Genomic DNA, 27,348 nt, shown 5'->3' on the forward strand with positions numbered 1-27,348 from the left:
TAATTAAGAGTGTAATTCTACATTCCCTAAAGCCCTTAAATTGAAGCCTTACCACCGGATGCAGTTTAATTTCATTCTAAGGTCATTAGTATTATGAGAAAAGGCTAGTATTTTTGAGAAACGTTAAAGGTTATGTGAACCATTTCTGACTATAAAATTCTGCTTATCTATATATCTACAAATGTGAAATTGTCTGTCTGTGTGTGTTTGTCAGTTTGTGTACATTTTATTACCAAACTGCTCTGTCAATTTTAAGTCTACAGACTCGAAATTTGACATAAGGGGGTATTGAGATGTGGGAAAATCTTTTTAATCCGGTTTTGGCCAGAAGTTTGGCTGTCAAAGGGTGAAAGTTGAACGATTTAACCTTTATAAACTCTATCAAACTCTTCGGACAATTTTGGATCTAAACACTTCAAATTTTAGATGTAGGTTACTTGGACATGGATCAAACTTTTTAATTAGTGTTGAGCCCAAAACAAATAATGCTAAGGGGTCAAAATTGGGGTCAATGTTTTAAAAAAATTGACCTCTGCGGTCTCTACCAAATTACTCAGCCAAATTTTTATCTAAACATTTGAAATTTTACGTAACGGATATTCAGAGACAGGGCAAGCTTTTTAATAGGTTTTTGGGTGAAAATATGGCTGCCAAGAGGTCCAAGTTGAAAGAGTTAACCTTTGTAAACTCTACCAAACTCCTCCGCCAATTTTGGGTTGGAACACTTGAAATTTTAGATGTAGGTTACTTGGACATGGATCAAACTTTTTAATTAGTGTTGAGCCCAAAACAAATAATGCTAAGGGGTCAAAATTGGGGTCAATGTTTTAAAAAAATTGACCTCTGCGGTCTCTACCAAATTACTCAGCCAAATTTTTATCTAAACATTTGAAATTTTACGTAACGGATATTCAGAGACAGGGCAAGCTTTTTAATAGGTTTTTGGGTGAAAATATGGCTGCCAAGAAGTCCAAGTTGAAAGAGTTAACCTTTGCAAACTCTACCAAACTCCTCCGCCAATTTTGGGTCGAAACACTTGAAATTTTAGATGTAGGTTATCTGGACATGAGTCAAACTTTTCAATATATATATATATATATATATATATATATATACATACATATGCACATAAAGTTATGAACAGTACATAGGGCCCGAGCAAAGCCGGGCTGAACTACTAGTAGTAAATAAAAGCTTATATGAATGATTGTTAAACTGTGCTAATGTTCATGTGCAGCGGAGAAGAATTATAGATCATTTGGAGCATCCATAACTAGAAATTTCTGATTTTTTTCATCGATAAAAAGATGGTGGCTCATATGCCGCTTTTCCAACAACTTTTGTGAAAATCGATAGTTTTTTTGATTCCTACTTGGCTGATAACTTCCCACCTTACACCTGCATGGATGCAATGGTATTAATCTAAGTAAACAATCTTGAATGACTTAATAAAAAAAAACAAGTTTAACGGTCTGAACCTCTACCAGAGCTTAAAATCAATCTGCTCATCTAATTATGTGCTTATTAAATTACTAAGATATTTTGGGTTCAAAAGATCGATAACAGTAATAATGGATTTCATATCAAGCAAATATTGATCCTCAAGAAAGACTGAGCATAAGAAAAACTGATCATGAAAACAAAGTTAAAGAATTATTGAGTGATCTCCCTTGATAATACTAGATAACTACTGAATGCACTCTCTTATTTTCGGTGATCAAAATTTTAATTCTGCCCATGTGGGTGATATAGAACAGGATATTGTACATTTTTTTGGCACTGACGTTGCGCGAGCCTTTCCTAGTCTCACACAAAAACGCACATTCACATTTCAAGCTATATTACTTGTCATATACATACGCACACATAAACATACGCGCCCATGTCCACACACATACATATATTCACGTTCACGTACATACACTCACATTCACGTGTATATACACACATGCTAACGTACACACATGTACTCACACACGCGCACACGTATGCACACAAGGACAACGTCACTTCCTTTCAATGGAAATCCATACATGCGCAAAAGACCACCGGAAACAAGTATAAAAGGAAGAGACAAGCTGTTTCCAGCCCTTTTTCAGACTAGCCTCCGAGTTGAGAGGTTCGGCTAACCAGCCGCCGATAGAAGGGATGATAGTTGGTTCAGTCATGTGGGGGGGGGGTTCTCCTCCACTGACTGAGGAGGGAGCGAGGTGTTGGAACAGATATTATACTATGGTTTTAGGTGTCTCCTAGTGTTGTTGGTTTCGAGGTTAAGTAGGGTTGGTATTGTTCAGTGTGTTGTATTAGAGATAGGGGTGTTATGTCTGTGTGTGGTTGTATGCGCGCACGTGTGTGTGTTTTAATGTGTCGGTTCTGATTTATGTGTGGGTGTGTATATGTGTATGTGTATGGGTGTGCATGCGAGTGTACCTTGCATTTCATGTTTTTGTGTGATGATATTAGGTTCTGTTCAGTTCAGGAGTGAATCTGGTGATGAAGTTTTTTTCCTGTGTAAGTAAATAAAAATAATTGTCTGTTTGGAAGATTGGCATTATTTTGAAGCTGTTTCCACTGCATGTGTGTACGTGTTTTGAAACATAGCGGTGTCTGTTATCTGCAATTTTGATGTTGCTCTTATGTAAGGCCACTCTATTGCTGAAATTTTTGGTGGCGCCTATGTAGGATTTGTTGCATGTTGTGCATCTTAGTGCATATACTACATTTCTGGAGGTGCAATTTAGATCCTTTTTTATTTTGAATGTTTGTGCTGGGTTTTTGAACGTGTATGTGTTACCTTCTATTATTATGTCACATACTCCACATCGCGGTTTGTTGCATTTTGTAACTCCTTTTGTAGTATGTGGGACGAATTTTCAGGAAGTTAGGATGTGTTTAAGTTTTTGGGTTGGCGTTTGCTTTTTATTATTTTTGCTGTTTTAAGATATATATATAAGATTGTTGAATTTTATTTATTTTTTTATTAGCGATTAATTTCTTGCTTTTTCCGCTCCCTGAGCGTTTTTATTATAAGAAAGGAGTTATTTGCTATTTGTTTGCATTTTTTTCACCCACACTTTAGGACGTATTTACTTTTTTATTTTGTTTAAATATTATTTATTAATTATTAATTAATAATTACTAATTGTGCACGTAGTAATTATTAAATGACTTACTTTTATGCACGTAGTAATTATTAATTAATAATTAATAAATAATATATATATATATATATATACATATATATATATATATATATATATATATATATATAAACTAAAAATCTTGTTATTGAAAATTCATTCAAATTTTCAAAAAAACAAAAACAAAAACACATTATAATCCTGTAAGGAAGGTATATAAAATTTTAATTATTCGACAAGGAGTACAAATAAACAAGAAAAATCTTATTCCATGGAGTTTCGAAGAATGCAATTCTTCTCATCAGAGGGAAGAAGCTTGCAAAACATACAATGAATTTTGCAGGTTAATTCATTAAAGAAAACTAACAATATGAAATTAATCATACTTGCATCAATACTTGCATACTTGCATCATCATACTGTGTGTGTGTGTGTGTGTGTGTGTGTGTGTGTGTGTGTGTGTGTGTGTGTGTGTGTGTGTGTGTGTGTGTGTGTGTGTGTGTGTGTAACTTCAGCATGAGACACTAAGACAAAAATTGAAATAATAATTAAATTTTGACACCTGGGACGCAACCAATCATCAAAAGCCATTTTTTTGGACACGCCTTTCTTTGTGAATATTTTCTCCAAGAAGAGGTTGAGATATTTTTAAAGTTGTGCGCATTCTTGTAAATATGATAAATGAGACGGAATTTAGCAGCTCGATTTCTTAAGCTTCTCTTAAATGATAGGTGAGATATGTAATCAAGTATTGTGCAGTAATTACAACAAATCATTTAGCATCTCTGGTGGTAGTGGTGGCGGATGTATGGGTTAACGTTTTTGCCTCTATTGTGGCGGGCAAGGGAGAGTTCCTCATGTTAATATCAGATGACAGCTGAATTACTTCCCTTGAATGAATATACAGGAGGTAAAGCCTATTTTAAGCAGGGTGTTAAGTAAGCAAATCAGTAAATGTTTCTGGTAACTGGAGGAAACAAATTTTCTGTCTTAAAGCAATTATGAGAAAAAGTGTCAGCCATTGATTTCTAGTTCCAATGTTTGAATTAGAAAAATTTTCAAATTCTATTAAGTATAAAAAAAAATATAAAAGACAATCCAAATTAGATCTTCTGTTCGTTATCTCTACACTCTCCCTCTCTTCTTTTGTTTGATAGATTAAATTTGACTGTTAAGAAATGCACAAAAGGAGAGAGAGAGAGAGGGAGAGAGAGAGAGAGAGAGAGAGAGAGAGAGAGAGAGAGAGAGAGGAGAAAAAGCAACAGTGATAGAAACTGTCTAAAATGATAGAGGGAGGAGAATCAAACACTGAGAGAGGATGAAAGTGATAAACATATATGTGATTTAGTGAGCAAATTGCGCCTTACACCTGAGAATACCCTTAACCTCTACACAACCACCATTCAACAATGCATAGAATATTATTGCCACATCTGGGCCCAAAAAGGTGTCGAAAATCTAATAGGTCCCTCAACTATCTGCCAAGCTCCAATTTCTTCCCACCACCACCACCACCGTAATGTTGCATCCCTGTGCCTGTTTTGCAAGTACTTTAATCAGATATACTCTGATGAACTCATAGCACCTGTGCCTCCTTGACGTACGCACTCCCGACTAACGCGACAAGCAGCAAAATCCCACCCCTTCACTGTTAAGCTGCCTTGATGCAGGAAAGCCTTCTGTCCTGATAGTTTCTTCTCTCGGACAGCAAAACTTTGGGAAATCCTTCCCGGTTTCCTGCTTCCCTGACTGTACCAACGCGCAGAAGGTTAAATGTTATGTGAACGGACATCTCGCTGCTCAATTTCCCACAAATCTCTTGTTAGTCATGATCCCAAATAGTAACCTCTTACGTTCAAGTGGCAATATGTCTTGTTTTTGGTGAGAAAGAGTAAAAACATAATTACGGCAAATTGGAACTATTAAAATGTGTTTTATTTTCAAATATAACTCAATCCCTAAACTAACTAATATTTTAATATGTACTTTGTGTGATTAAATGGTACAATATTTTTTATATAAGAAGAGGGTATGATCACTGAAAATTGGAAGATTCTACTTATAGACACTGGCGATAAGAACTGACCAATCAAATTGAACTACATTCTGCTAACAGTCATTCAGAAACCAAAATTGCTTCATAAAAATATTGAATATTTTAGTGTTCTGGCACATAATATTTTCATGTCAACACAAGAAAAGTTTTTTGCTCTTTTCCTGCAAAATTTTTTAAGTCCGAGACTTATACTGAACTCACCAAAACTCTGCATCTCTCGAAGTTGTTCAAAATAGCTACCAATCCGAAAACTTTTCTGAAATTAAACATGGCTTTCAATTCAAGATTAAAGTATATACGAAAAGAAAGGATGCAAACGTTGATTAACTCAGTTTGGGCATAATAAAAGATTATATTGAGAAAAGTATTAAAATAAATTTAATAATAGAAAAATAGAGAGAATTTTTGGTTTTTAAAAATGGTAAATTTCAAGCTAACATAATACAAACATTTATTTAATATTAGGTTTCCGAATTTTTGATCTCAGGATTGATAATTTATATTATTCTTATTTTGAGTACTAATTCCACAATGATTTGATCGATGTGACCTTCGACCTTCTTTAGGTGCACTTTGTTGAACTTGGGGATCTTTCTATCGAACCCAGGAATCTGCACAGAATTTCGAACAGAACACTTTATTTAATCCACGAGCCTAGGATGCACTGTTTACTTCAGCCAAGACTGCGTAAAAGTCCTAAGTAATTCGCTATTGTATTTTTTGAGTATTGCCCGCATTGAGGATTGAACCTTCAACCTTCAGAAGAGTGTAACTTACAATAGAATGTATTTAATATTTGAGTGGTAACTGCGAATAATACAAAAAAAAAAAAGAAAGAAAGAAAAGCATCGACATTATTTTCCTACCGACTTAATATGAGCGCCATCGATTTTTTTTTCATGAACGAAGAATCTATAGCCTGTAGTTTATTATCATGGGGGCGGGTGATACTGCAGGCATGATATGTATTGGAAAGCGATCAATAAATTTCTTTATTACTTTTGGGGCTCTCATAGTCTGCAACCTGCTTGACAACAGCTGTTCCGTTTGTCTTTGCTCCATCCCATTTGTATATAAAAAGCTTCGTATGAGTTGAGCCGGCATCAAACACAACACTGAACTGAAAATATAAAATGAAACAATAAAACAATGTAATATTTGATCTCGATCGCATATAATAACTGTATATAATAATTATCATTTATAGCTTTTTATATAATATATCTTCTTTCTTTAATCTTCTTTAATCTTTAATCTCTATCTATATAAAATTAGTTATGTGTATGTTTCAGGGGGCATTATAGAGGTACATATAGATTATATAGGTACAATCCCTGTTTGAATATTCAAATTGCTGTTAATTTGATTCATTATAATCAGACACCAATTAAAAAAGAATTTATATATATATATATATATATATATATATATATATATATGTGTGTGTGTGTGTGTGTGTGTGTGTGTGCGTGTTCATATATATATATATATATATATATATATATATATATATATATATATATATATATATATATATATACCAAGCTAAAGGTATTCAGGAGATAAAACTCATGGATTAAAACGAAAATGGATTAAAAATATTATATATATATATATATATATATATATATATATATATATATATATATATATATATACATATTTCTTTAAGTCATTTATTCTCTATATTGCTCTGTAATTACATTGAGCTTCTATATTTATATATATATATATATATATATATATATATATATATATATATATATATATATATATATATATATATATAGAGAGAGAGAGAGAGAGAGAGAGAGAGAGAAAGAAAGAAAGAAAAAAGGAACAAACCAAGTTATGTGTTCATCAATGTTTCGTCTTTGTTTTGAGACTTCCTCTGGATGAATAAAATTAAGAAAACAAAACACCAATACAAATATTTGAAAATATATTTTGGATGTAATGAAATGTATGACTGTGTTCCATTTCAGAAATGGAAAAAGTCGTTGGAAATTCACAAAAAGGGGGGGGGCATAGCGTTGTGAAAGAGAGTAAGTTTTTTTTTTTTTAAATGATGAACACATAACTTAGTTTGTTCCCTTTTTTATTTCTCTATTTCGTAGGAATACTATTTCCATTATTCTCATCATATCTATCTATTTATCTCTCTCTCTCTCTCTCTCTCTCTCTCTCTCTCTCTGTATATATATATATATATATATATATATATATATATATATATATATATATATATATATATATATATATACTGTAAATTTACATTCCAGTTACCACAAAAAGCTAATCGATAATCATGTTTTTTTATCTTTTTATATTCATATGATCGACTTTCTCGTCATATTCAACGCATGTTTTCAATGTCTGTAGAGCATGTGTGACACAAGGCCATCCCTGGTCCCACAAACCAAGCCGTATGACTCACAAGCGATGAGTTGAGCAAGTACAGTTACTATTCGCGCTCTACGAAAATTGGCTTGATAACATATCTTCGATTGAAATATTGGTTTGCTTATTAAAGCAGAGTGCGTAAATGGACTACCCACGCAATGAGTTGCTTAAATTGGCAATGGCTTTTGCAGAACCATTCACACTTATTGATGCAGCTGATTACATTAATTGGTGCAAAATATGCCACAACTGAATTGTGAACAAAATGAACAACTGCAAGCAGGCTTGTATTGACATATACTGTGGCACCAAAAAGAAAATCTGCACTTGTCATTTTTTCAAAAACCGTTCATTTAAGTTAAATTGAATGTAACTGCTTAAAAAACCTATACCTCATTTGATTCGTCTTTTATCCCTCTATAATTTTACCTGTTAATATTTTAATTTTAATTGAACTGTCTTAGTGTTCACATCAATTTAAAAAAATTAGCTTCAAATCGAGAAGGCAAAAAGAAACTCCGCAGCAACAAATGAGTTTAAAACCAGCTTAAAATATCCACCTTTTAACATTTTTAATCGTAAAGTATCCATCTTTTAGACTCTTTTATCGTAATTGTTGTTGTTCCTACGTTGTACAAGGTAACATTTAGTCCATATGCCCCGAGTCTCGTTTACTGATCGTCAGGAGCTCATTAATCTGCACCTTTCTGGTTTATCTAACCGAAAAATCGGCTGCAGATTGAAATGTGATGAGATTATGGTATGAATGAATGTGCAAAAGCACCAAAACACCGGCAGTGTTCATGATGCCCTTAAACCTGGTCGTCCTAAAGTTACTTCTTACAGGGAAGACAATGCTATCAAGATCCGCAGCCTCAGAAACAGATTTGAAATGGTTCCCCAAATCCAACAGTGTAATCTTCTGAAAAAGTGCTCTCTTTCTACAGTTCAGAAAAGATTGACAGAATTGAATTTGCCATGCTGTGTTCCAAGATGCAAGCCAATGATTTTTGTAAAGAAAAGAGAGCGTCGTCTGAATTTCGTCAGATGCAATGAAGATCATGACTCTCCATATTGGTTGAAAGTGATTTTTAGCGACGAAAGCAAGTTCAATAGGCTAGGCAGTGATGGTAGGCAGTACGTCCATCGAAGGAAGGACAAAGAATTTAATCCTAGGTGCACAATTTCAATTCTACAAGGTGGTGCAGGTTCAGTTTTGATGTGGGGCATTATTAGTACCAATCGTCCAGGGCCTACAGTTCGCTTGCAAGGTCGAATTAATATGTTGATTGAGCATTTTCTACCCTACTTTGGTCGAAATTTGAATGATGATCCCATCTTCATGCAGGATAATGCTCCCATTCACACAGCTGGCAATGTCAAGAGGTTTCTGGATGAGCATGATATTCTGTGTTTGGATTGGCCTGCACAATTTCCAGACCTCTATCCTATCAAAAACATACGGCATTACATCAAGCAACAGCTATGCAATGATAAAATTTTAAATCTGGAACTATTTTGGACAAAAATTAAAGAGAAGTGTGATGCCTGTTCACCTTATTGCAGTATTATAGCAGAAGGGCTATACTACTAAATATTAACAAGTTCATTGTATTCCTTTTGTATATGTGTTGCATTAATGTTCTAAAGTTACATTCAAATAACAATTTTCCATTGTGTGGAGTTTCTTTTTGCCTTCTCGATTTGAAGTTAATTTTTCAAATTGACTAGGATACGTCAATTAAAAGTCATATATGAACAGGTAAAATTATAGAGGAATAAAAGCCAAATAAAATGAGGTATAGGTTGTTTAAACAGTTACATTCAATTTAGCTCCAATTTGCGGTTTTTGAAAAACTGACAAGTGCGGACTTTCTTTTTGGTGGCACTATATATATATACATATATATATATATATATATATATATATATATATACTGTCTCTCTCTCTCTCTCTCTGTCTCTCTCTCTCTATATATATATGTGTGTGTGTGTATATATATATATATATATATATATATATATATATACACACACTGTCTATATATATATATATATATATATATATATATATATATATACACAGTGTCTATATATATATATATATATATATATATATATATACACACACACAATGTCTATATATATATATATACACAATGTCTATATGTATATATATATATATATATATATATATATATATATATATATATACACACACACACACAATGTCTCTCTCTCTCTCTCTCTCTCTCTCTCTCTCTCTCTCTCTCTATATATATATATATATATATATATATATATATAGGCGAATTATAATTACTCTTCCTATAAGCGTCATAGGTGTTTTATTGTGCACATAGCCGATGCGGCCATATATATATATATATATATATATATATATTAGCAGGGTGATCCGATGTTGCCCGGAAATGATTAATGATCAACGAATGTTTCACACTTCCATATTTTTATTGTCATCAAATCAACCTCCTGCTGTTGATTTTATATGCCTTGCATTACTGGTTGTGCGGTGATATTGGCTTAAATTTAAGTTTAAAACAACAAATTCAAGTATCATGCTTCAATTGTGCTCTAAAGAGAAACATTTATTTCGAATGCGACCCTATCATATCAAAGAACTTACTGTTGATTTTATATGTTGAGCCTTTCGGTTTGTGTTGTAATAAACTTCTCAAATGCACTTGTGAGGTTAGGCTGTGTAAGATGTTAACTTTGGTCAAAATCGCCTGGTCCTTCTTTTATCGGATTATTAAGATTATCATTTATCCATATTTATCAAAGAAATGCTCACACAAAACCTATCTAAGAACACTGCCAGACACAAAAACTATCTTCGTGTGAAATTTCATGAAAATCAACCCAACCGTTTTCGAGTCCATAGGGAACGAACATACAGATTTCCTTTTATATAATAGTAGATATATTATTATTATTATTATTATCATTATTATTATTATTATTATTATTATTATTGGCTCACAAGGAGCTTTTACACATGTCTTCAGAGATCTTTCCCTGAAACAGTCTGTGGTATTTACTGGAATCTGAGTTACAACAAGTCTCCTCAAGTTTCCAGTACTCTCCTCCTCTTTCAATACCATTGCAAATAAATTTGCATCAACAGCTGCCTGCCATTGATTTCTTGTTGGCAGCAGCTATTGGTCTTTGCTGGGATTTGAGTGGCACTAAGCCTCCCCAAGGTTCCAGTTCTCTTCGCACTTATTCGGCTGAAGTCTGGTCAGTTCATCGGTCTTTCCTTCCTCCTTGACTCTACTTGGTTCTTTGGTATCGCTCTTTTTTTTGTGGGGGGAGGCGGTGATGTGGCAATGGATGTGGGGGTAGGGGTTAGAGAACCTATAGATATGCGGTCGCAGTGTTTTCGGTTCCATGTAGTGTTTCATGTTTTACCTTTGCAGAATTTTGTCTGGCCCGCACTTGTTGCTTCTGTGTGTTAGTTTCCACATTCAAGGGTTTTCTTAATATTTCAGCTGTTTTCATTATTGTTGTTCGTTGTATTTTTCCAGTCATTCCTTTCATTCCAATTTCTCCCATTCATTTTTCAAAGTTTTTGGGGATTGTCCCTAGTGCTTGTTTTATAGGTATTATTTTGATTTTCTTCATCTTCCATATCCCTTTCAGCTCTCTGGCTGTCTCTGTATTTGCTCTGTTTCTCCTTTCCTTTGATATTCAGCTGGAATAGCAAAGTCTACGATTTGACAGGAGTTTTCTTTCTTGTTGATTATTACGACATCCAGTCTTCTTGCTTGGATGGATTCATCAATTTGTATGTCCATGTCCCATAGGACTTTGTGATTCTTGTTTTCAAGTACTGTTGCCGGCTTATGTTTGTACAACTTGTCTGTGCGTTCGAGATGCAGTTGCTTGCATAATTCCCAGTTTACTACCCTTCCCACTTGGTCGTGTCTGTTCTTGTATTCCTTGTGGGTCAGTTTGCTGTATTCACTTATCATATGGTTTATCGTTTTGTCTCTTTGCCCACAGAGTCTGCATTTGCTCTTTGCCCACAGAGTCTGCATTTGCTGTCTTCTTATGCTTTGTCGATCTTTGCTTTGATGTGGTTGGTTCTTATCGAGTTGTCTTGGGCTGCAGTTATTAGGGATTTGGTTTCTCGGTTTATGTGTACTTTTCACATCCATGTCCAGGTGTTTTCGTTATTTTCATCTTTTGTCATTCTTATGAATCTTCCGTGTAGTTGTTTCTCTTCCCACTTTCCTTTCCTTGTCTCATCCTTTGTCTCTCTGTTTTCTGTTTTGTTGATTTTTGCAGTGTCTCTCGCTGCTATGATTAGTCTTTCAGTGTTTTACTGTAAGTATTTTTCTAGTTATTATTTTGGTGTCATTCACACAGTCTTCTATATTAACCAGTCCCTTCCCGCCATCTTTCCTTTTTACGTAGAGTTGGTCAACATTATCCTTCAGATGTAGTACGTTGTGCATGGTCATGAGTTTCCTGGTCTTCTGATCGAGTTGTCTCAATTCTTCTTTAGTCCACCCTATAAACGGTCCAGAGTATCTTACTAGTGATACTGCCCATGTATTTATGCCTTTTATTAGGTTTCTGCAATATAATTTGGTTTCAAGAAGTTTTCTTGTTCTGAGATATTCCTTTCCAATTCTCTCTTTCATTTCTGTTGCTTTGATGGTGTCTGCTTCCAGTACTCCTAGGTATTTATAGGCGTCTTGTTGCCCTCGTGCCCTCATCTTCGTTTGGTTGGGTAGTTCCATGCCTTCTGTCGTCTCTAGTTTTCCCTTTCTTATAACTATTAGTGTTCACTTTTCCATACCAAACTCCATTTGGATATCATGGCTGAACATCCTGATGGTATTTATTAATATCTCTAGTTCATTTTTGGTCCTTGCGAAGAGTTTCGGATCGTCCATGTACATCAGGGGGTTCATTTTTTACTCCGTGTTAGAGAACTTGTATCTGGCTTGACACTTTCTCAGTATATTGTTCAGGGGCATCATGGCTATGAAGAACAGTAATGGTGATAGTGAATTTCCTTGGAAGATGCCTCTTTTTATGTTGATTTCTGTTATGTGTTGTCCATCAGCTGTCAATTCCAGTCTCCATGTTATCATCGCATTTTCAATCACGTTATTTTGTTGTTATTATTCTTATCATGGCAACAATCTTTTCTTTAATTCTTCCTTGTCTTCTGAAGAGCAAATCTTCCTTGATATAAGCCCTAACTAAATATCAGTAAAATTAATCAGTGGTACTAATAGTTTTGGAAATATTATTAACCCACATTTAATCCAAGATGAAATGCAGAAAATATTGATATTGATTAACTATTGATTTTTATTTGATACAATAATTCTGTCTAGAAATATTTTATAAATAGGTTTTTGCTCGATTACAACCATTTTTTTTTATATTTTCAGATTCAAATCTTATTAATTCATGAAAATACAATATGCTGTGTCTTTATTTACAGTTTGGTGATTCTATAAAATTGTATTTATCTTTTTGGTATAATAAACTGCAAAATAATTTGTTGAGCTTTGCATTTTCCCGATAAGTCTCCTCTTAAAGAATTGATATTATTCTCTTCCTTTAACTCCCTTCGTATATATATATATATATATATATATATATATATATATATATATATATATATATATATATATATATATATATATATACTGCGTGTCAAATTATTAACAAGATAACATTTTTTTACCAGTTTCAGAAACTAACTGGTAGTTTTGTATCCGAAAGCTTCGGAAATGTTGGCAATGCTGAGCTGCGTGTACTGTGAAATTTTCGTACTGTTCTGTGCAATATAAACAACTTGCCATCGTAATTGCTGAATCCACGGTATTTGAGGTATGTCAAATTATTAACAAGGCAGTTTGTTTCGCCAATAGAATAAAGGTGGTTTGAGTAGTTCTGAAAAGAGTACTATTACAGAACAGCTAACAAAAGGTAAAACTACCCTCGAAATATCGAAAATGATAGGAAGGTACCATCAAACTGTGAAGAACTTTGTCAAGCACCCTAAAAAGGTATGTAGGAGAGCTGATAAAGGTAAATCTAGAGTTGTTTCACGCCGTTCTCTACTCCAAATAAAACGTAAAGTTGTTAAGAACCCTAGGCAGACAAGTCAAGAAGTCTTTTACCAAGCCTCTTAAAGAATTGATATTATTCTCTCCCTTTAACCTCCCATATATATATATATATATATATATATATATATATATATATATATATATATATATATATATATATATATCTGCATATATATATATATATATATGCAAATGAGATGCTCCTGGTTGGAGATAAAAGAGGGTTGATTTTTTAGAGGGATATTCATTTTGAAGTTGGATTTCGAAGAAATAAGTTGAATTAGCAGAAGTTCGTTGAGAGTTGAAAGAAGGTGCCTTACGTATACAGAAGTTTGGAAGTTGGAAGTTTGGACAAAAGTGTTAACCTTACTCAGGAAATTATTGGTGTGACGAGCGGAAGAAATAAAACTCAAGTTATTGAATTATAAGATATTTCAGCTCTCGGTGTGCGGTGACTCGAAAGGCAGAAAATGGACAGATTCGACTTTCGCTTGATACCTGAGTTTGATGGATCTACCACTGGACTGTCTGTCGTCGAATGGGTGGAAAAGGCTGAGAAGATCTGTACACTGTGCAGAATTAAAGAACCAGCCACAGTCATTCCTTTGAGGTTAACCGGAGGGGCCTATGCAGTCTACCAGCAACTCGGGGATGAACCAGACTGGGATACAATCAAACACAGCCTGTATACAGCGTTTGGTACAGATCCGTTTGTTGCATGGCAACAGTTCACGAGCCGGCGACTTCACCCCAAGGAAACAGTTGATGTGTACCTAGCCGACCTACGAAAGTTGTCGGCACCATTTGGTGGGGGTTAACGATAAGATATTAAGATGTGCCTTTTTAGTAGGCTTACCTGAGGAGGTCAGCAAACTGTTGCGGGCATCATCACGAATTGATAAATTGACAACAGACGAGTTATTAGCCCGAGCTCGAAACATCTGTAAGGAACAGGAGCCAATTGCAGCAGCAACTAGTATTCAACATGCAACAGCATGGAAGCAATGTAGATTCTCTCCCAGGTAGTAATAAGCGTGTAGGCCCAGTGCGCTATAAATGTGGGGAGGCCAATCATTTTGCTAAGGATTGCCGGAGTGATAGGAGGTGTGTATATCCACGAGCACAGAGAACAGTACAATGCTATCGCTGCAATAAGTATGGGCACATATCTCGCAACTGTTCGGGAAACAACGTTGGGGGCAAGGTACTATCGCCACCCTTGCCCCTTGCCAACCAATAAACACAGGATTACCGGTCATTGGCATTAAAATTGACAATGTGCAGTGTTCAGCACTCATAGACACGGGGTGTTCCTGGTCTATAGTTAGTGTACATTACTGTCAGATGTGGCGGGAGCAACCAGTCGTTATTATGACAATCAATGGTTTATCCCAAGCATGTTGTGGTGAAAGGACAGTCACAATCTGTACTGAGAAGGGTGACACAGTCAAAGTTGATGTTCTGGTGATGCAAGAAAAACCCCTTGGCTATGACATGTTGACTGGAATTGATGCAATACAAGCGCTAGGAGGCGTCATAATCACAGCGACTGGAGGTGTAATGCTTGGAGAAGGAAAAGAAGTTTGTGCAGCCATGTCTATTGAAGAAAAGGACTTCTGCGCTACGTTTGATGACAACGAAAAGGCGTGGACTGCAAAGTGGAAATGGACTATGAGCCAGGCACCAGATTGGCTGTGCAACACCATTCCACAGTATGCAGTTTCCACAAAGAATAGGGCCGCATATGAAGAAGAACTTCAGATGTGGATTGATAACGGATGGTTAATACCGTACCCACAGGAACGTCTGGGACCACCCAAAGGATTAATTCCGCTCATGGCTGTTGAACAACCTACTATAGACAAAATTCGGCCCGTAATGGATTACCGTGAATTGAATCAGCATGTTGATGCTTTCACTGGAAACGCAGATGTGTGCGCTGCTAAACTAAGAGAGTGGCGTCAGAAAGGGAGTAATGTAGCACTGCTGGATTTGAAGAGAGCCTACCTGCAGATACGTGTCCATGAGTCATTATGGCCATTTCAGACAGTGATAATCAAGGGAAAACGATATTGTTTGACACGTTTAGGTTTTGGCCTAAACGTAGCACCCTTAATAATGACAACTATTATTAAAGCTGTTTTGATGCAAGATGAGATCACAGCAAAAGCTGCTTCAGCTTATATTGACGACATCTACGTTAATTAGGATATAATGTCGGCAGATGTGGTTCGAGCAAAACTGGAATCGTTTGGGTCAATAAGTAAAGACCCTAAGCGCCTAAAGGACGGGGTGCTTGTGTTAGGCCTAGAGGTCTATGAGAAGGGCAATACTTTGCGATAGAAATGAGGGAGCGCAGTTCCAGAGTTACCCAGTGTATTGACAAGGCGCATTATGTTTTCTATTTGCGGTAAATTAGTAGGACATCTACCTGTCTGTGGATGGCTCCGATCGGCAACAGGAGTGTTAAAAAGACGAGTAACTGCAGTAACCAAAGGATGGGACGACATAGTGGATGATGATTCTCTCCAGCAAATGATGGCTGAAATGTTGTCCAGAGTACATAAAAACGACCCTACCCAGGGTGAGTGGCAAGCATCATCAATTATAAAACAGATTCCTAACTCGATCGTTAATAGACTCAGTAATAACTCAAGCGATGAAAATGCATTTAACAAGTCAACCAATATCTATGAAACAGCCCTAAAAAATAGTGGATACAAAAATATCGATATCAAATATAAATAACAGGACACCAATAACTATAATAAAAGTAAAAATAGAAGAAAAAGAACTATAATTTGGTATACGGCCCCATACAATCAAATGTTAAAAACAAAACTTGGCAAGAAATTTCTAGATCTTATTGAAAAACACTTTCCCGCAACCAACCCCTTACACAAAATTTTCAATAAAAATACCTTAAAGTTATCCTACATCTGCTGCGAAAATTTAGAGATGATAATTAAAGCACATAATAACAAAATACTAAATGAAAACAATGTAAACAACAACAAAATAAACAATAAAAAAGTAGGCACCATGAAAAAAATAAAACTAACACTAGCAGAAATAATAATAATAATAATAATAATAATAATAATAATAATAATAATAATAATAATAATAAACCAACCTCGGACAACAACAACCATACCAGAAATAAAAATAAAAGTACTAATAACGAACAAGATAAATGCAACTGAAGACACCGCACACTTTGCCCACTTCAAAATAAATGTCTAACCAAAAGCGTAGTTTACCAGGCCACAATATTTGCAAAAGAAAACCCGAATAACAAGAAATATTATGTAAGTATGACTTGCTTAGATTTCAAAACTCGATATTATGACCACAAAAGTACATTCAACAATAAAAAACATCGTATGAAAACAACGCTAGCAAATAAACACTGGGAACTCAAGGAAAGCGGACATTCGCCGGTAGTCGACTGGAAAATAATAAGACAAGCTGCCACATGTAGAGACCTGACGACCCATGTAGATTATGCCTTTATGAAAAATTTGCTATCCTGTACTTTGAAAAACCCCAACATCTATTAAACTGTAGAAGAGAAATAGCGAACAACTGTGTTCACAGGATAAAATTTACTCTAGGATAGCGATACAAAATAATTTTAAAACTAACAAAAATAATAGAAAATGAACAAATAAATAAATTAAATAAACATGAATATACATAAACTATCACACACACACACACACACACACACACACACACACACACACACACACACACACATATATATAAATATATATATATATGTACATATATATATATATATATATATATATATATATAAACTAACATAAAAAAACCTAACCTAGATTTAAAACAGGTCAAGAAACTAGATATCCAGGCTAAATAGAGCACACACAAAGAACATGTCAACCAGAGGTCAAATAGGCCTTTCTCCGATAAGTGCATGTTCATTGGCTGATAGGAAGGGCGCGGTGGATACTAGAAAGCTGATTAGCTAACTAAAATCTCAATAGAAGGTGTGTATATAAAAACGACAGACAACCACAAAATTCGCGCATAAGCCTAAAGACACCTAGAGTGGATGAAACGCGGAATATTGAGTGTAGCTTAATCGCCATATATATTTTATAACTTACTTACTAGCTCTACCTATGTATTGAGCTCTCTCTCTCTCTCTCTCTCTCTCTCTCTCTCTATATATATATATATATATATATATATATAGAGAGAGAGAGAGAGAGAGCTCAATACATACTATATATATATATATATATATATATATATATATATATATATATATATATATATATAGAGAGAGAGAGAGAGAGAGAGAGAGAAATTAAAAAAAAGGAACAAACCAAGTTATGTGTTCATCAATGTTTCGTCTTTATTTCGAGACTTCATCTTGATGAATGAAATTAAGAAAACAATACACCAGTAGAAATATTTGAAAATATATTTTTGATGCATGATCCTATTCCATTTTAGAAATGGAAAAAGTCGTTGGAATTCAAAAAAAAAAAAGGGGGGGGCATAGCGTTGTGAAAGCGAGTAAGATTTTTTTTTTATAAATGATGAACACATAACTTGGTTTGTTCCTTTTTTATTTCCACTATTTCTTAGTGAAATGTGGAGAATTTTAACAAAGAAAAATACACATTTGACATTAAAAGAAAAGAAAGACGTGATCTGTCTAGAAAAGTAGTATTCCACAAAACTTGTTGACATATGTTAAACAGATCATATAATGGCATGCATAAACCAATGTTAATAATAAGAAAAAACACACGCATATATAAGTACATATGCTTACACACAAAAAAATAGTATGCAACCACACACGTCTGCACACAGATACACAATTCACAAAATGCTCCAATAATAAAGTTTGGGTATACAGAAAGGAACGGACACTTTCTTCAAAACTGGATATGAGTCACAACCGCCTTTGTTGGATAATATACAAGGTGGTCAAAAAGTTTGGTCTGATTTAGTAAAAAGAAAAACTGATGTGAACAATATACGAGGTGCCTTCAATAAGTTTCCAGACTTTTTGTACAGGCATTAAAAATTGTCGTAGACTCTTGAAAATTCAGTATGTTGTTATGTTGTACAGGCGGGGTACATATTTATAATAGGATATAGATTATAGAGGTGAAGAGACATGTGTGTGAACAGTTTTTTAAACAGGAACGGGGATTGATTATTGAAGAGGGGGATGCAGTCAACACCTTGGAAGGGTTTTCATATAACGTTCATTTTATAAGATGATAGGACAGTGTGATGTTATATAATAACAGAAAAAAACACATTACCTTGCGGTTGATAACAAACAAAGACAAAGGCTTACAAACAATATGAAGGCATTTAATTTCCAGCTGGTGATGAGAATGATCAAAATTTGATGCCGTGTTAGATTGCTACATTTTGTCTTCTCCTTCTCCCTTCGCTTCTTGAAGGAGATCAGGCCAACTCTCTCTCCAACTCAACTTGAACTGAAATCTGATTGCTCTGTCTCTCCTCTCTCATCTCTGTTTGCAAACCCTAACTTAACTGTATATATTGGATCTATATTTCTTTATGACGTCAGAACGTGGCCAACATGTGCCTATTTTGTATGTGGATATTACATATGCTCCCAACATGTGTCATGGCAACACATAGGACATTCCTTAGTTTGATTGTTCATTATTCTTCTGATCTAATTTTGTTTTTGTAGTTATTTCTAACTACAATGGATAATTCCACTGCATTCCTGGAATCGTATGTAAATGACAATATGTATTCATTTTAACTTTTGATAACTGAGTTCGATTCCAGCATTCTCCTTTAATAATGATTATCTTCGACCCTAATTACTTCGTTTCTAATTAAAAACTGAGAGCTGTCCACATTAATATTTAACAATAGCTATGAGATGAATGACTAATTTTCATGATTTCAGTTTCAAATAAACAGCTACAGTAGGAATTGGAATACACCCTACTAACGCCTAATTGTCACAGCTGGTGAATTTCAAAAATGCAATCTGGACGTGAGGACACTTTAGAAGAACGATGTGATATAAAATTCTGTTTTAAAATTGGGGGGAAAAATTCCATAGAAATGTATGACATGTTTCAGGCTGCTTTTGGACCATCTTGCATAAATCGAGCATCAACTTTGGAGTAGCATAAGAGATTCAAGGAAGGCATGGAGTCTATAAGGGATGATGAGAGGTGTGGGAGAAGTAAGGGAGTCAGAACATCAGAGTGGTTGGTTAAATAAATAATTTCATGGATAAGGACTGTCGTGTGTCTATCGAGACAATAAGTGCATAGTTTGATGTCAGTGTGCGAATTGTACACACAATTATTCACAAGGAACTGAAGATGTAAAGATTTGCATAAAGTTTGTCTCCAGGTTGCTCACAGACTATTTAACCAAGATGGGTTATTTCCATGGCAGGTGTTCGTCTGAGCTCCAATCCCTCGTCCCCCCTCACCAATCTTTCATGAGAAACACCCGTCTGGCTGAAACTACTGTCAATAATTTTCCCCACTCTTTATCTGTGCCTAAATCCAAACGTAGATTCCATGAGCAAAGCTTCTTTCTTAGAACTGCATGGGAGTGGAACTCTCTGCCGCTTGCCTGTTTCCCACCTGACTACAACTTAGACGTCTTCAAGTCCAACATAAACAAATTCCTGACAAACTACCCGCTTAAGTAAGACACACTATCAAAACCCCGAATACTAATGATTACTACAATACTATCTCATTGATTACTGTACACGCAATAACCCTTATCCCTGAGTGGCCTTCGGGCCTTGATAAGTGGTGACCCCCATGTAAAAAAAAAAAAAGAAGGCAGTTCCTCACCTTTCCTATAGTCCAGATTTGCTCCCTGTGACTTTTGGCTATATCATAAGCTCAAAGAAAACCTTAGAGGCTGTCGTTATAGGACAAGTGAGGAGATGGGTCATTGACACGTTCACACAAGAAGACTTTCATAAGGCTTTCTAGAAGTTGTTGGAATGACACAACAAATGCATTGTAGCTGGAGGAGATTACTTTGGGGGGACTAGAGTTTCATGTGTGCACTATCAATAGAAGTGCCATACGTAAAAAGTCTGGAAACTTATTGAAGGCACCTAATACATATATTTTTAGGTAACAGGAGAAAATAAACGTATCAATTAATTTTATTCATAAAATTGATTATAAAACGAATAGATTATGCCTCATATTTTTCTTCTTTCAAAATCAGACCTGACTGTTTGACCACCCTGTAGATTATATGGATTTGTTTATTGTGACAATGAATTACTTCTTTTTGTATTCTAAAGTAGCCCCCCCCCCATCTGGTTCAAGACAATTCTGTTTTACCAAGCACAAGTAGGATAAAGGCAAAACGTTTTCTTTTGTTTCTCTTTGAATTTTGTCTTCACTTGAACAAAACATTAAGGAATTTTTTTTTTTTTTTTGAATCAAGCTTTACCCGTATTGAGCGAATTCAGGAAGTCGTCCAGTTCATATGTTAAAAAGATCCATTTTCACAATCTATATATATATATAAAAATGAACGTGTGTGTGTGTGTGTGTGTGTGTGTGTGTTTGTGTCAGTGTACATTTCCCTACGCAATAACTCTGTCAATTTTTAGTCTACAGACTCGAAATTTGATATACAGGTTACTGAGATTTGGGAAAATCGATGTGATCGGTTTTTGGCCAGAAATTTGGCGATTAAGGGGTTAAAGTTCAACGATTTGACCTTTGAGAACTCTACCAAACTCCTCCGACAATTTTGGGTCTACGCACTTGAAATTTTAGATATAGGTTCCTTGGACATGGATCTAACTAAATCGCCGGGCTGAAATGCTAGTATATATATATTTTTGTTTAAGAAATTTTGCCTACCAAACTCCTCCTAGAGGTTTTGGTCTACAGACATGAAACTTCATATATAAGGTGTTTGAATCCATGCAAATTTTTATATTTGTGTTTTAGCCTGAAAAACTGGCGCAAAAGTGTAAAAATTTAAAAAAAATGAAATTTGCCAGGTGAAGGTCGAACGCCGGAATTACGAATGCGTAATGTAGTACCTATTTACTATGCCTCCCCACGGGACAGAGTTATACACCAGGGTCGTTTTTTAACGTGGAGAAAAGGTACAAAAATAAAAAATTTGTCTCAGTCATAGAGGATTGATCCTCCACCGAAAGAGAACAAGAAATGGAAGTGCAGCATGTAGTAGGTATTGGTTCATGTTTTAAGGTTTAGCCTTGAATGAAACATGTTTTCATAGCCAATTCATTGACGGCAGAGGCAAAATAAATCGTGAGCTGAATGTTTTGGTTTCGATTTTTGGTGGTGGCGCATGAGTCTTTTTTTATCTGTGCTTAAACCTAAACGTAGATTCCATGAACAAAGCTTCTTTCTTAGAACTGCACGCCTGTGGAATTGTCTTCCGTTTTCCTGCTTTCCGGCTGACTACAATATGGTTGTGTTCAAGTCTAAAGTAAATAAGTTCTTGATGAGCCGTTCCAAATAAGTTATCAAATTTACCAAATTTTCATTACTAATGATTACTATATTGTCCAATGTCTACTGTACACTCTTTAACCCTTATCCTTGAGTGGCCTCTGGGCCTTGATAATGTGGTGATGCCTATGTAAAAAAAAAAAAAAAATACTTTTTAAATCATTACTATATATTGCATCCAATCTATCAATCTACCTATCTATCTATCTATCTATCTATCTATCTCTCTCTCTCTATATATATATAAGTGAATGTGTATGTGTGTCTGTGTGTCTGTGTGTCTGTCTGTTTGTGTGTCTGTGTGCATGTCCCAACGCAATAACTTTGTCAATTTTTAGTCTACAGACTCGAAATTGTATGTACAGGTTACTGAGATTTGGAAAAATCGATATGATCGGGTTTCGGCCAGAAATTTGGCTGTTAAGTGGTCAAAGTTCAATAATTTGACCTTTGAGAACTCTACCAAACTCCCTCGACAATTTTCGGTCTAAACACTTTAAATTTTAGATATAGGTTCCTTGGACATGAATTTAACTTGATAACTCGACTTGAGCCCAAAACAATAAATTTTAAGGGGTCATAATAGGGGTCAAAGTTAAAAATAATTTACCCTTTCTTCTTTTTTTTTGCTCAGCATACACCTCCAAACACCCGGGCAACGCCGGGCTGAAATGTTAGTAAGTTAATATTTTTAATTGTTGCAAAGACACTTAGTTTTGCAAAGACATTTCTTATATCAAAATTAAACACTTATATTGTCATTTATTACTATCTCGTATGCCTCCTTTTTCTATGCTTTATTTCAGCATCTTTCTAATATTCAGTGAACAACACTGGAACTTTTTTTTTCAGCAGAAACAAAAAGCAACAGCATAAGCACACGACAACTACACTATTCACTATGACTACATAATCCCTACTGCTACATATCTAGAAAACGCAGCTGTTAAACCAGATATAGTGATTTGGGACAGAGCAAACAAAAAAGCGACCGTAATAGAGGTCAGTGTACCCAATGATACAGGGCTTAACAGAGCTGAGAGGGAAAAGATAACAAAGTATCAAGGACTTATGTATGATATGAAACGAAATTGGAAATTAAAAGACGTTTCAATTATACCAGTCATCATAGGAGCAACTGGGCTTATGAAAAAGAACTTTAAAAAGTACATAGCAAGCATCCCCGGTGAACCAAGTGCAAGTGAAATACAAACGATTGCACTGAAAGGGACGGCTAGAATCCTGAAAAGATCTCTTGGTTGGACTCACTAAAATAGGGGTAAATGTCAGACATCTGGTTGGATGTCCCATCCCCTAAAAGAAAAAGTTTAAGAAAAATGAAAAAAAAAAAAAAATAGAAACCCAATAAAGTGACCTCACAAATAAGACGTGGGTGACATCAAGATACCTTGGCGCTGGACCAACTTGTTACCTATTTCATCTAATTATTTATCCATTCTATGAGCTGAAAACTGTTTACACATCAGTGTGAGGTGCTTCCAAGTCACCAGAGTGAGATGATACGCCAGCAGTTCAAACGATTTCAGTTGCAGCAAAAGTGAACGCACTCTTAACCAAGATTTACTCAACTGCCAAGTCTAGGATTATCATGCAGTAAAAAATGTAGAACTGAATGATTTGAAAAGATTTAATTTCTGACTTTTCCTCGTTTTTTTATTATATTTGCTTCATTTTTATGGGTGTCTGACAAAGGAGGAAGAATTGCTGTTTTCTGAGTCAGAATCCATCCATCTAACACTTATCGTTGGCTAGTTTTTAATTTTGTAAGTATTCGTTTTTACATTATGTGATTTCATGCTTTGTCAGGAGAAATTTCCATGAAATCTAATATATAAACGGTTATATGTCTGTCTGTCTGTCTGTCTGTCTTCATACTTTCAAACTATCTCCTTCGAAACTGAAAATCGCAGAGCAACACTAGGGGCCTCAAAATGATTGGATTTTTTATGGGCCGTTTTTTTATGGGTCTTTAGCTGGTTAAAATAGTTTTTAAGGGGTCAAAAATGGGTCAAAATTGAAAAAAAAAAATCGTTATGCATTTTGTATACTCATCTTAGTTTATTTTTAATTATTAATTTTTAATCAGTTCATATGTGTGTCACATTGGTACGATGGTCACGTCACCAACTTTGAATGCTACAGTTTCGGTTTCGATTCTAGCTGATGGTACCCAAATACATGTTTTATTTACTTTGAAATCACGATTCTATAATAATATATACGAAATCTTGAGGGATTAAAATATCATATTCAAGCATATTTTACGCCCAGCCAAAGCTGAGCGCCCTTCCCCACTGCTCGTAAATAATAAATAAATAAAAGAATAAATAATAATAGAGCCGTTCCACTTGTTAACAAATTTACTGAATTTCCATTACTAACGATTACTATATTGTCCAATTTCTATTGTACACTCTTTAACCCTTACCTCGAGTGGCCTCTTGGCCTTGATAAGTGATGATGCCTATGTAAAAAAAAAGGAAGATAAATAAATGGATAAAAAATAAAACCAATGATTTAATTAATTATACATTATTTTTGTAAATTCATTATTCTTCGTTTCCTTAGCCATTATGTTTAAAATAAATTATTTACTCTGCCTGACACTTGGCCCAACAACTGAAACGAAAGAGAGATTTCTTCAGCCATGTTCAGTCCCTATTGAAGCTTTTTAAACAGTAAAAATAATTAGTTTTATATTTGATTTCTAGTAGCCATCGTTTTAGTAATTTTATATTTGATTTTAAGTAGCCATCGTTTTAGTAATAGAATCAATATATTTTGCCCCCCCCCCGACAAAAGGAGGGTAGACCTATAAATTCACCCTTGTCCGTTCGTCCGTTCGTCTGTCCGCACTTTTCTCAATAACTATGCCTTTGAATTTTTTGAAATTTTGCGCAAACATTAAACATGATATGAGTAAAAAAGTAACTGAACGAATTTTCCGGGAAAACTCCGGTTGCCTCCCTAAGGGGTGCCTTTTGGGTTAAAATGGCTAAAATTAACACTTTTGTGCTTATTAAAAAAAAATTGATGCCTTGGATTTTTATAAAACTTTCTGAAAAGTTGTAACTAACTGATTTCTATATAATTTTGTTTGTCTATACTTCACAATAATTCTTGGGTGTGCCCCATGGGGCTCTTTTAGGGCTAATAAAAACACTCCATTTTTGGGACTATTTTACCATATTTGTCCAAATTTTTCTGTGTATGTCTATTTAGCAGTTTTGCATTGTACTGAACTCCAATTTAAATATGTTATGGCTTTGGGGACTTTTGCCGCTAAATGGGGGGAGGGGCAAATGATGGACTTATTCATTTTTTTTTTCATGGTGCAGAACTCAAATTTACATATGTTAAGGCCTAAAACTGCACCGTTGGTTCATTTTCACCTGGATTTGACATTCCCTGGGAACTTTTGGGGCTAAATGGGGGAGGGGGGAGCAAATGCTGAACTTAGTCATTTTTTATGCCTCGTTCACTGTACACTTACGGGGGACCATGTATGCTTTACTTGTTTTTTGAGTGTTTAATGTTATTATTTCAAATGTCGACATTCTTTATTATTATTACATTGTATAATTTTATGTATTATCATTGAAAGTTTTGAAAAATAATCTGTTGCCAATTTATTTATTTTTTCTCCCCAGGAGGAGGAGTCTTGTTCGAACATGTTTTTTTCCTCACATATACACACCCACATGTACGCACGCACATACGCACACACACACACGCATATACACATCCTCATACACACACCCACATACACACAGACACATACATATATTCACGTTCACGTATATACACTCACATTCATGTGCATACACACACACGCACATGTACGCACACATGGGAAACGTCACTTCCCCTGAAAGAAAATCTAGACATGCGCAGTCAGAACACTGACCCCGGTATAAAAGTCAACAACAACCATTCAACTTCCTTTTTCTTCCCTTTTGCCTTTGTTTGCCAACCAGACAAGTTCGCGTCCACAGCTCTTGGCTTGAAGACTTTTCCACGTGGACGACTGCTATCATGCACGCGCGGCTTTGCTGAGGCCAACACACTCTCTCTCTCTCTCTTCCCCTTTCTACATGCGGGACTGCCATTTCTCGTTCTCTCCTTCATTCCTTTTTTTTCCACGCGCATAGTTGTCAGCGACTAAATTAACACTTGTTCCACCTAAACCCTTTATTTTTGACAGAAAATAAACGACATGTTTATTTTATCCAGCAATTGAGTTTTGTTTCCTTCTTTCCATTCGTTTCATTTTTTTCTTTTGTAGCGAGTTAGGATATTTATATCCTGACCCGCAACAAATGCTATAAAAAAAATCGATTTTACTTCTATTAGGCGATTCCATGTAAACAGTCTGAAAAAGAAAAAAAAAACAACAAAAAAAAACAAAAAAAAAAACAATTCTATTTAGAATTTAGAGTGAGGGATCACTTTTACATAGAAATTTAATGCAACATGACCACTTACTTCTGGGCCAATAGGCGATAATGATCACCTTCCAGATAAGATAATGTTTTTAAGACATTTAACCATTTAAAAATTTTTTTTAAGTAATTAAGTTTTGTGTGTATGTTATTTGAAGTAAAATAACAACTTACTTCTGTGCCAACAGGTGGTAATGATCATCTACTTTCAGATAAAATAATGTTTTTAAGACATTAAACCAATTTTTTTTTAAAAAGATAAGTTTTGTGTGGATGTTATTTGGGGTAGGCATTAATACTGAAAAATTAAAAATGTAAAAAGAAATTAAATTTTAGAATTTAGAATGTGGGATCACTTTCACTTATAAGTTTCATGTAAAATTTTCTTGGATGCAGAAATTGTTAAAACATGGATAATAGCAATGTAACTGTGGAAAGAACACATTTGACAAGAATCCTGGTTCAAGTATTGATATCAACATGGACCATATGTATGTGACTATGAAACTTGTACATGGCTGCCTGTCTGCAATCCATGGTAGACCTTGTAGAAGACTAGGATATAAATACCCTAAACTCGCTACAAGAAAAAATAATGAAACGAATTGAATGAAAGAAACAAAGAACTCAAATGCTGGAATG

At 34.9% G+C, this 27,348-nt stretch overlaps 1 protein-coding gene across 1 annotated transcript in view; it reads right to left on the minus strand.

The window, feature by feature from the left end:
- LOC145284064 (ectonucleoside triphosphate diphosphohydrolase 8-like) overlaps window positions 1-27,348 on the minus strand; it is a 185,222-nt gene that overhangs the window by 143,165 nt on the left and 14,709 nt on the right. The window contains exon 2 of the mRNA XM_080133138.1: window positions 6,196-6,316. Coding sequence (XP_079989264.1) covers window positions 6,196-6,316 — 121 coding nt within the window. The remainder of the gene's footprint in view (window positions 1-6,195; window positions 6,317-27,348) is intronic.

Source organism: Euprymna scolopes, chromosome 8 (genome assembly GCF_053919585.1).
Source record: "Euprymna scolopes isolate OS-2025 chromosome 8, ASM5391958v1, whole genome shotgun sequence".
NCBI lineage: Eukaryota > Metazoa > Mollusca > Cephalopoda > Sepiida > Sepiolidae > Euprymna > Euprymna scolopes.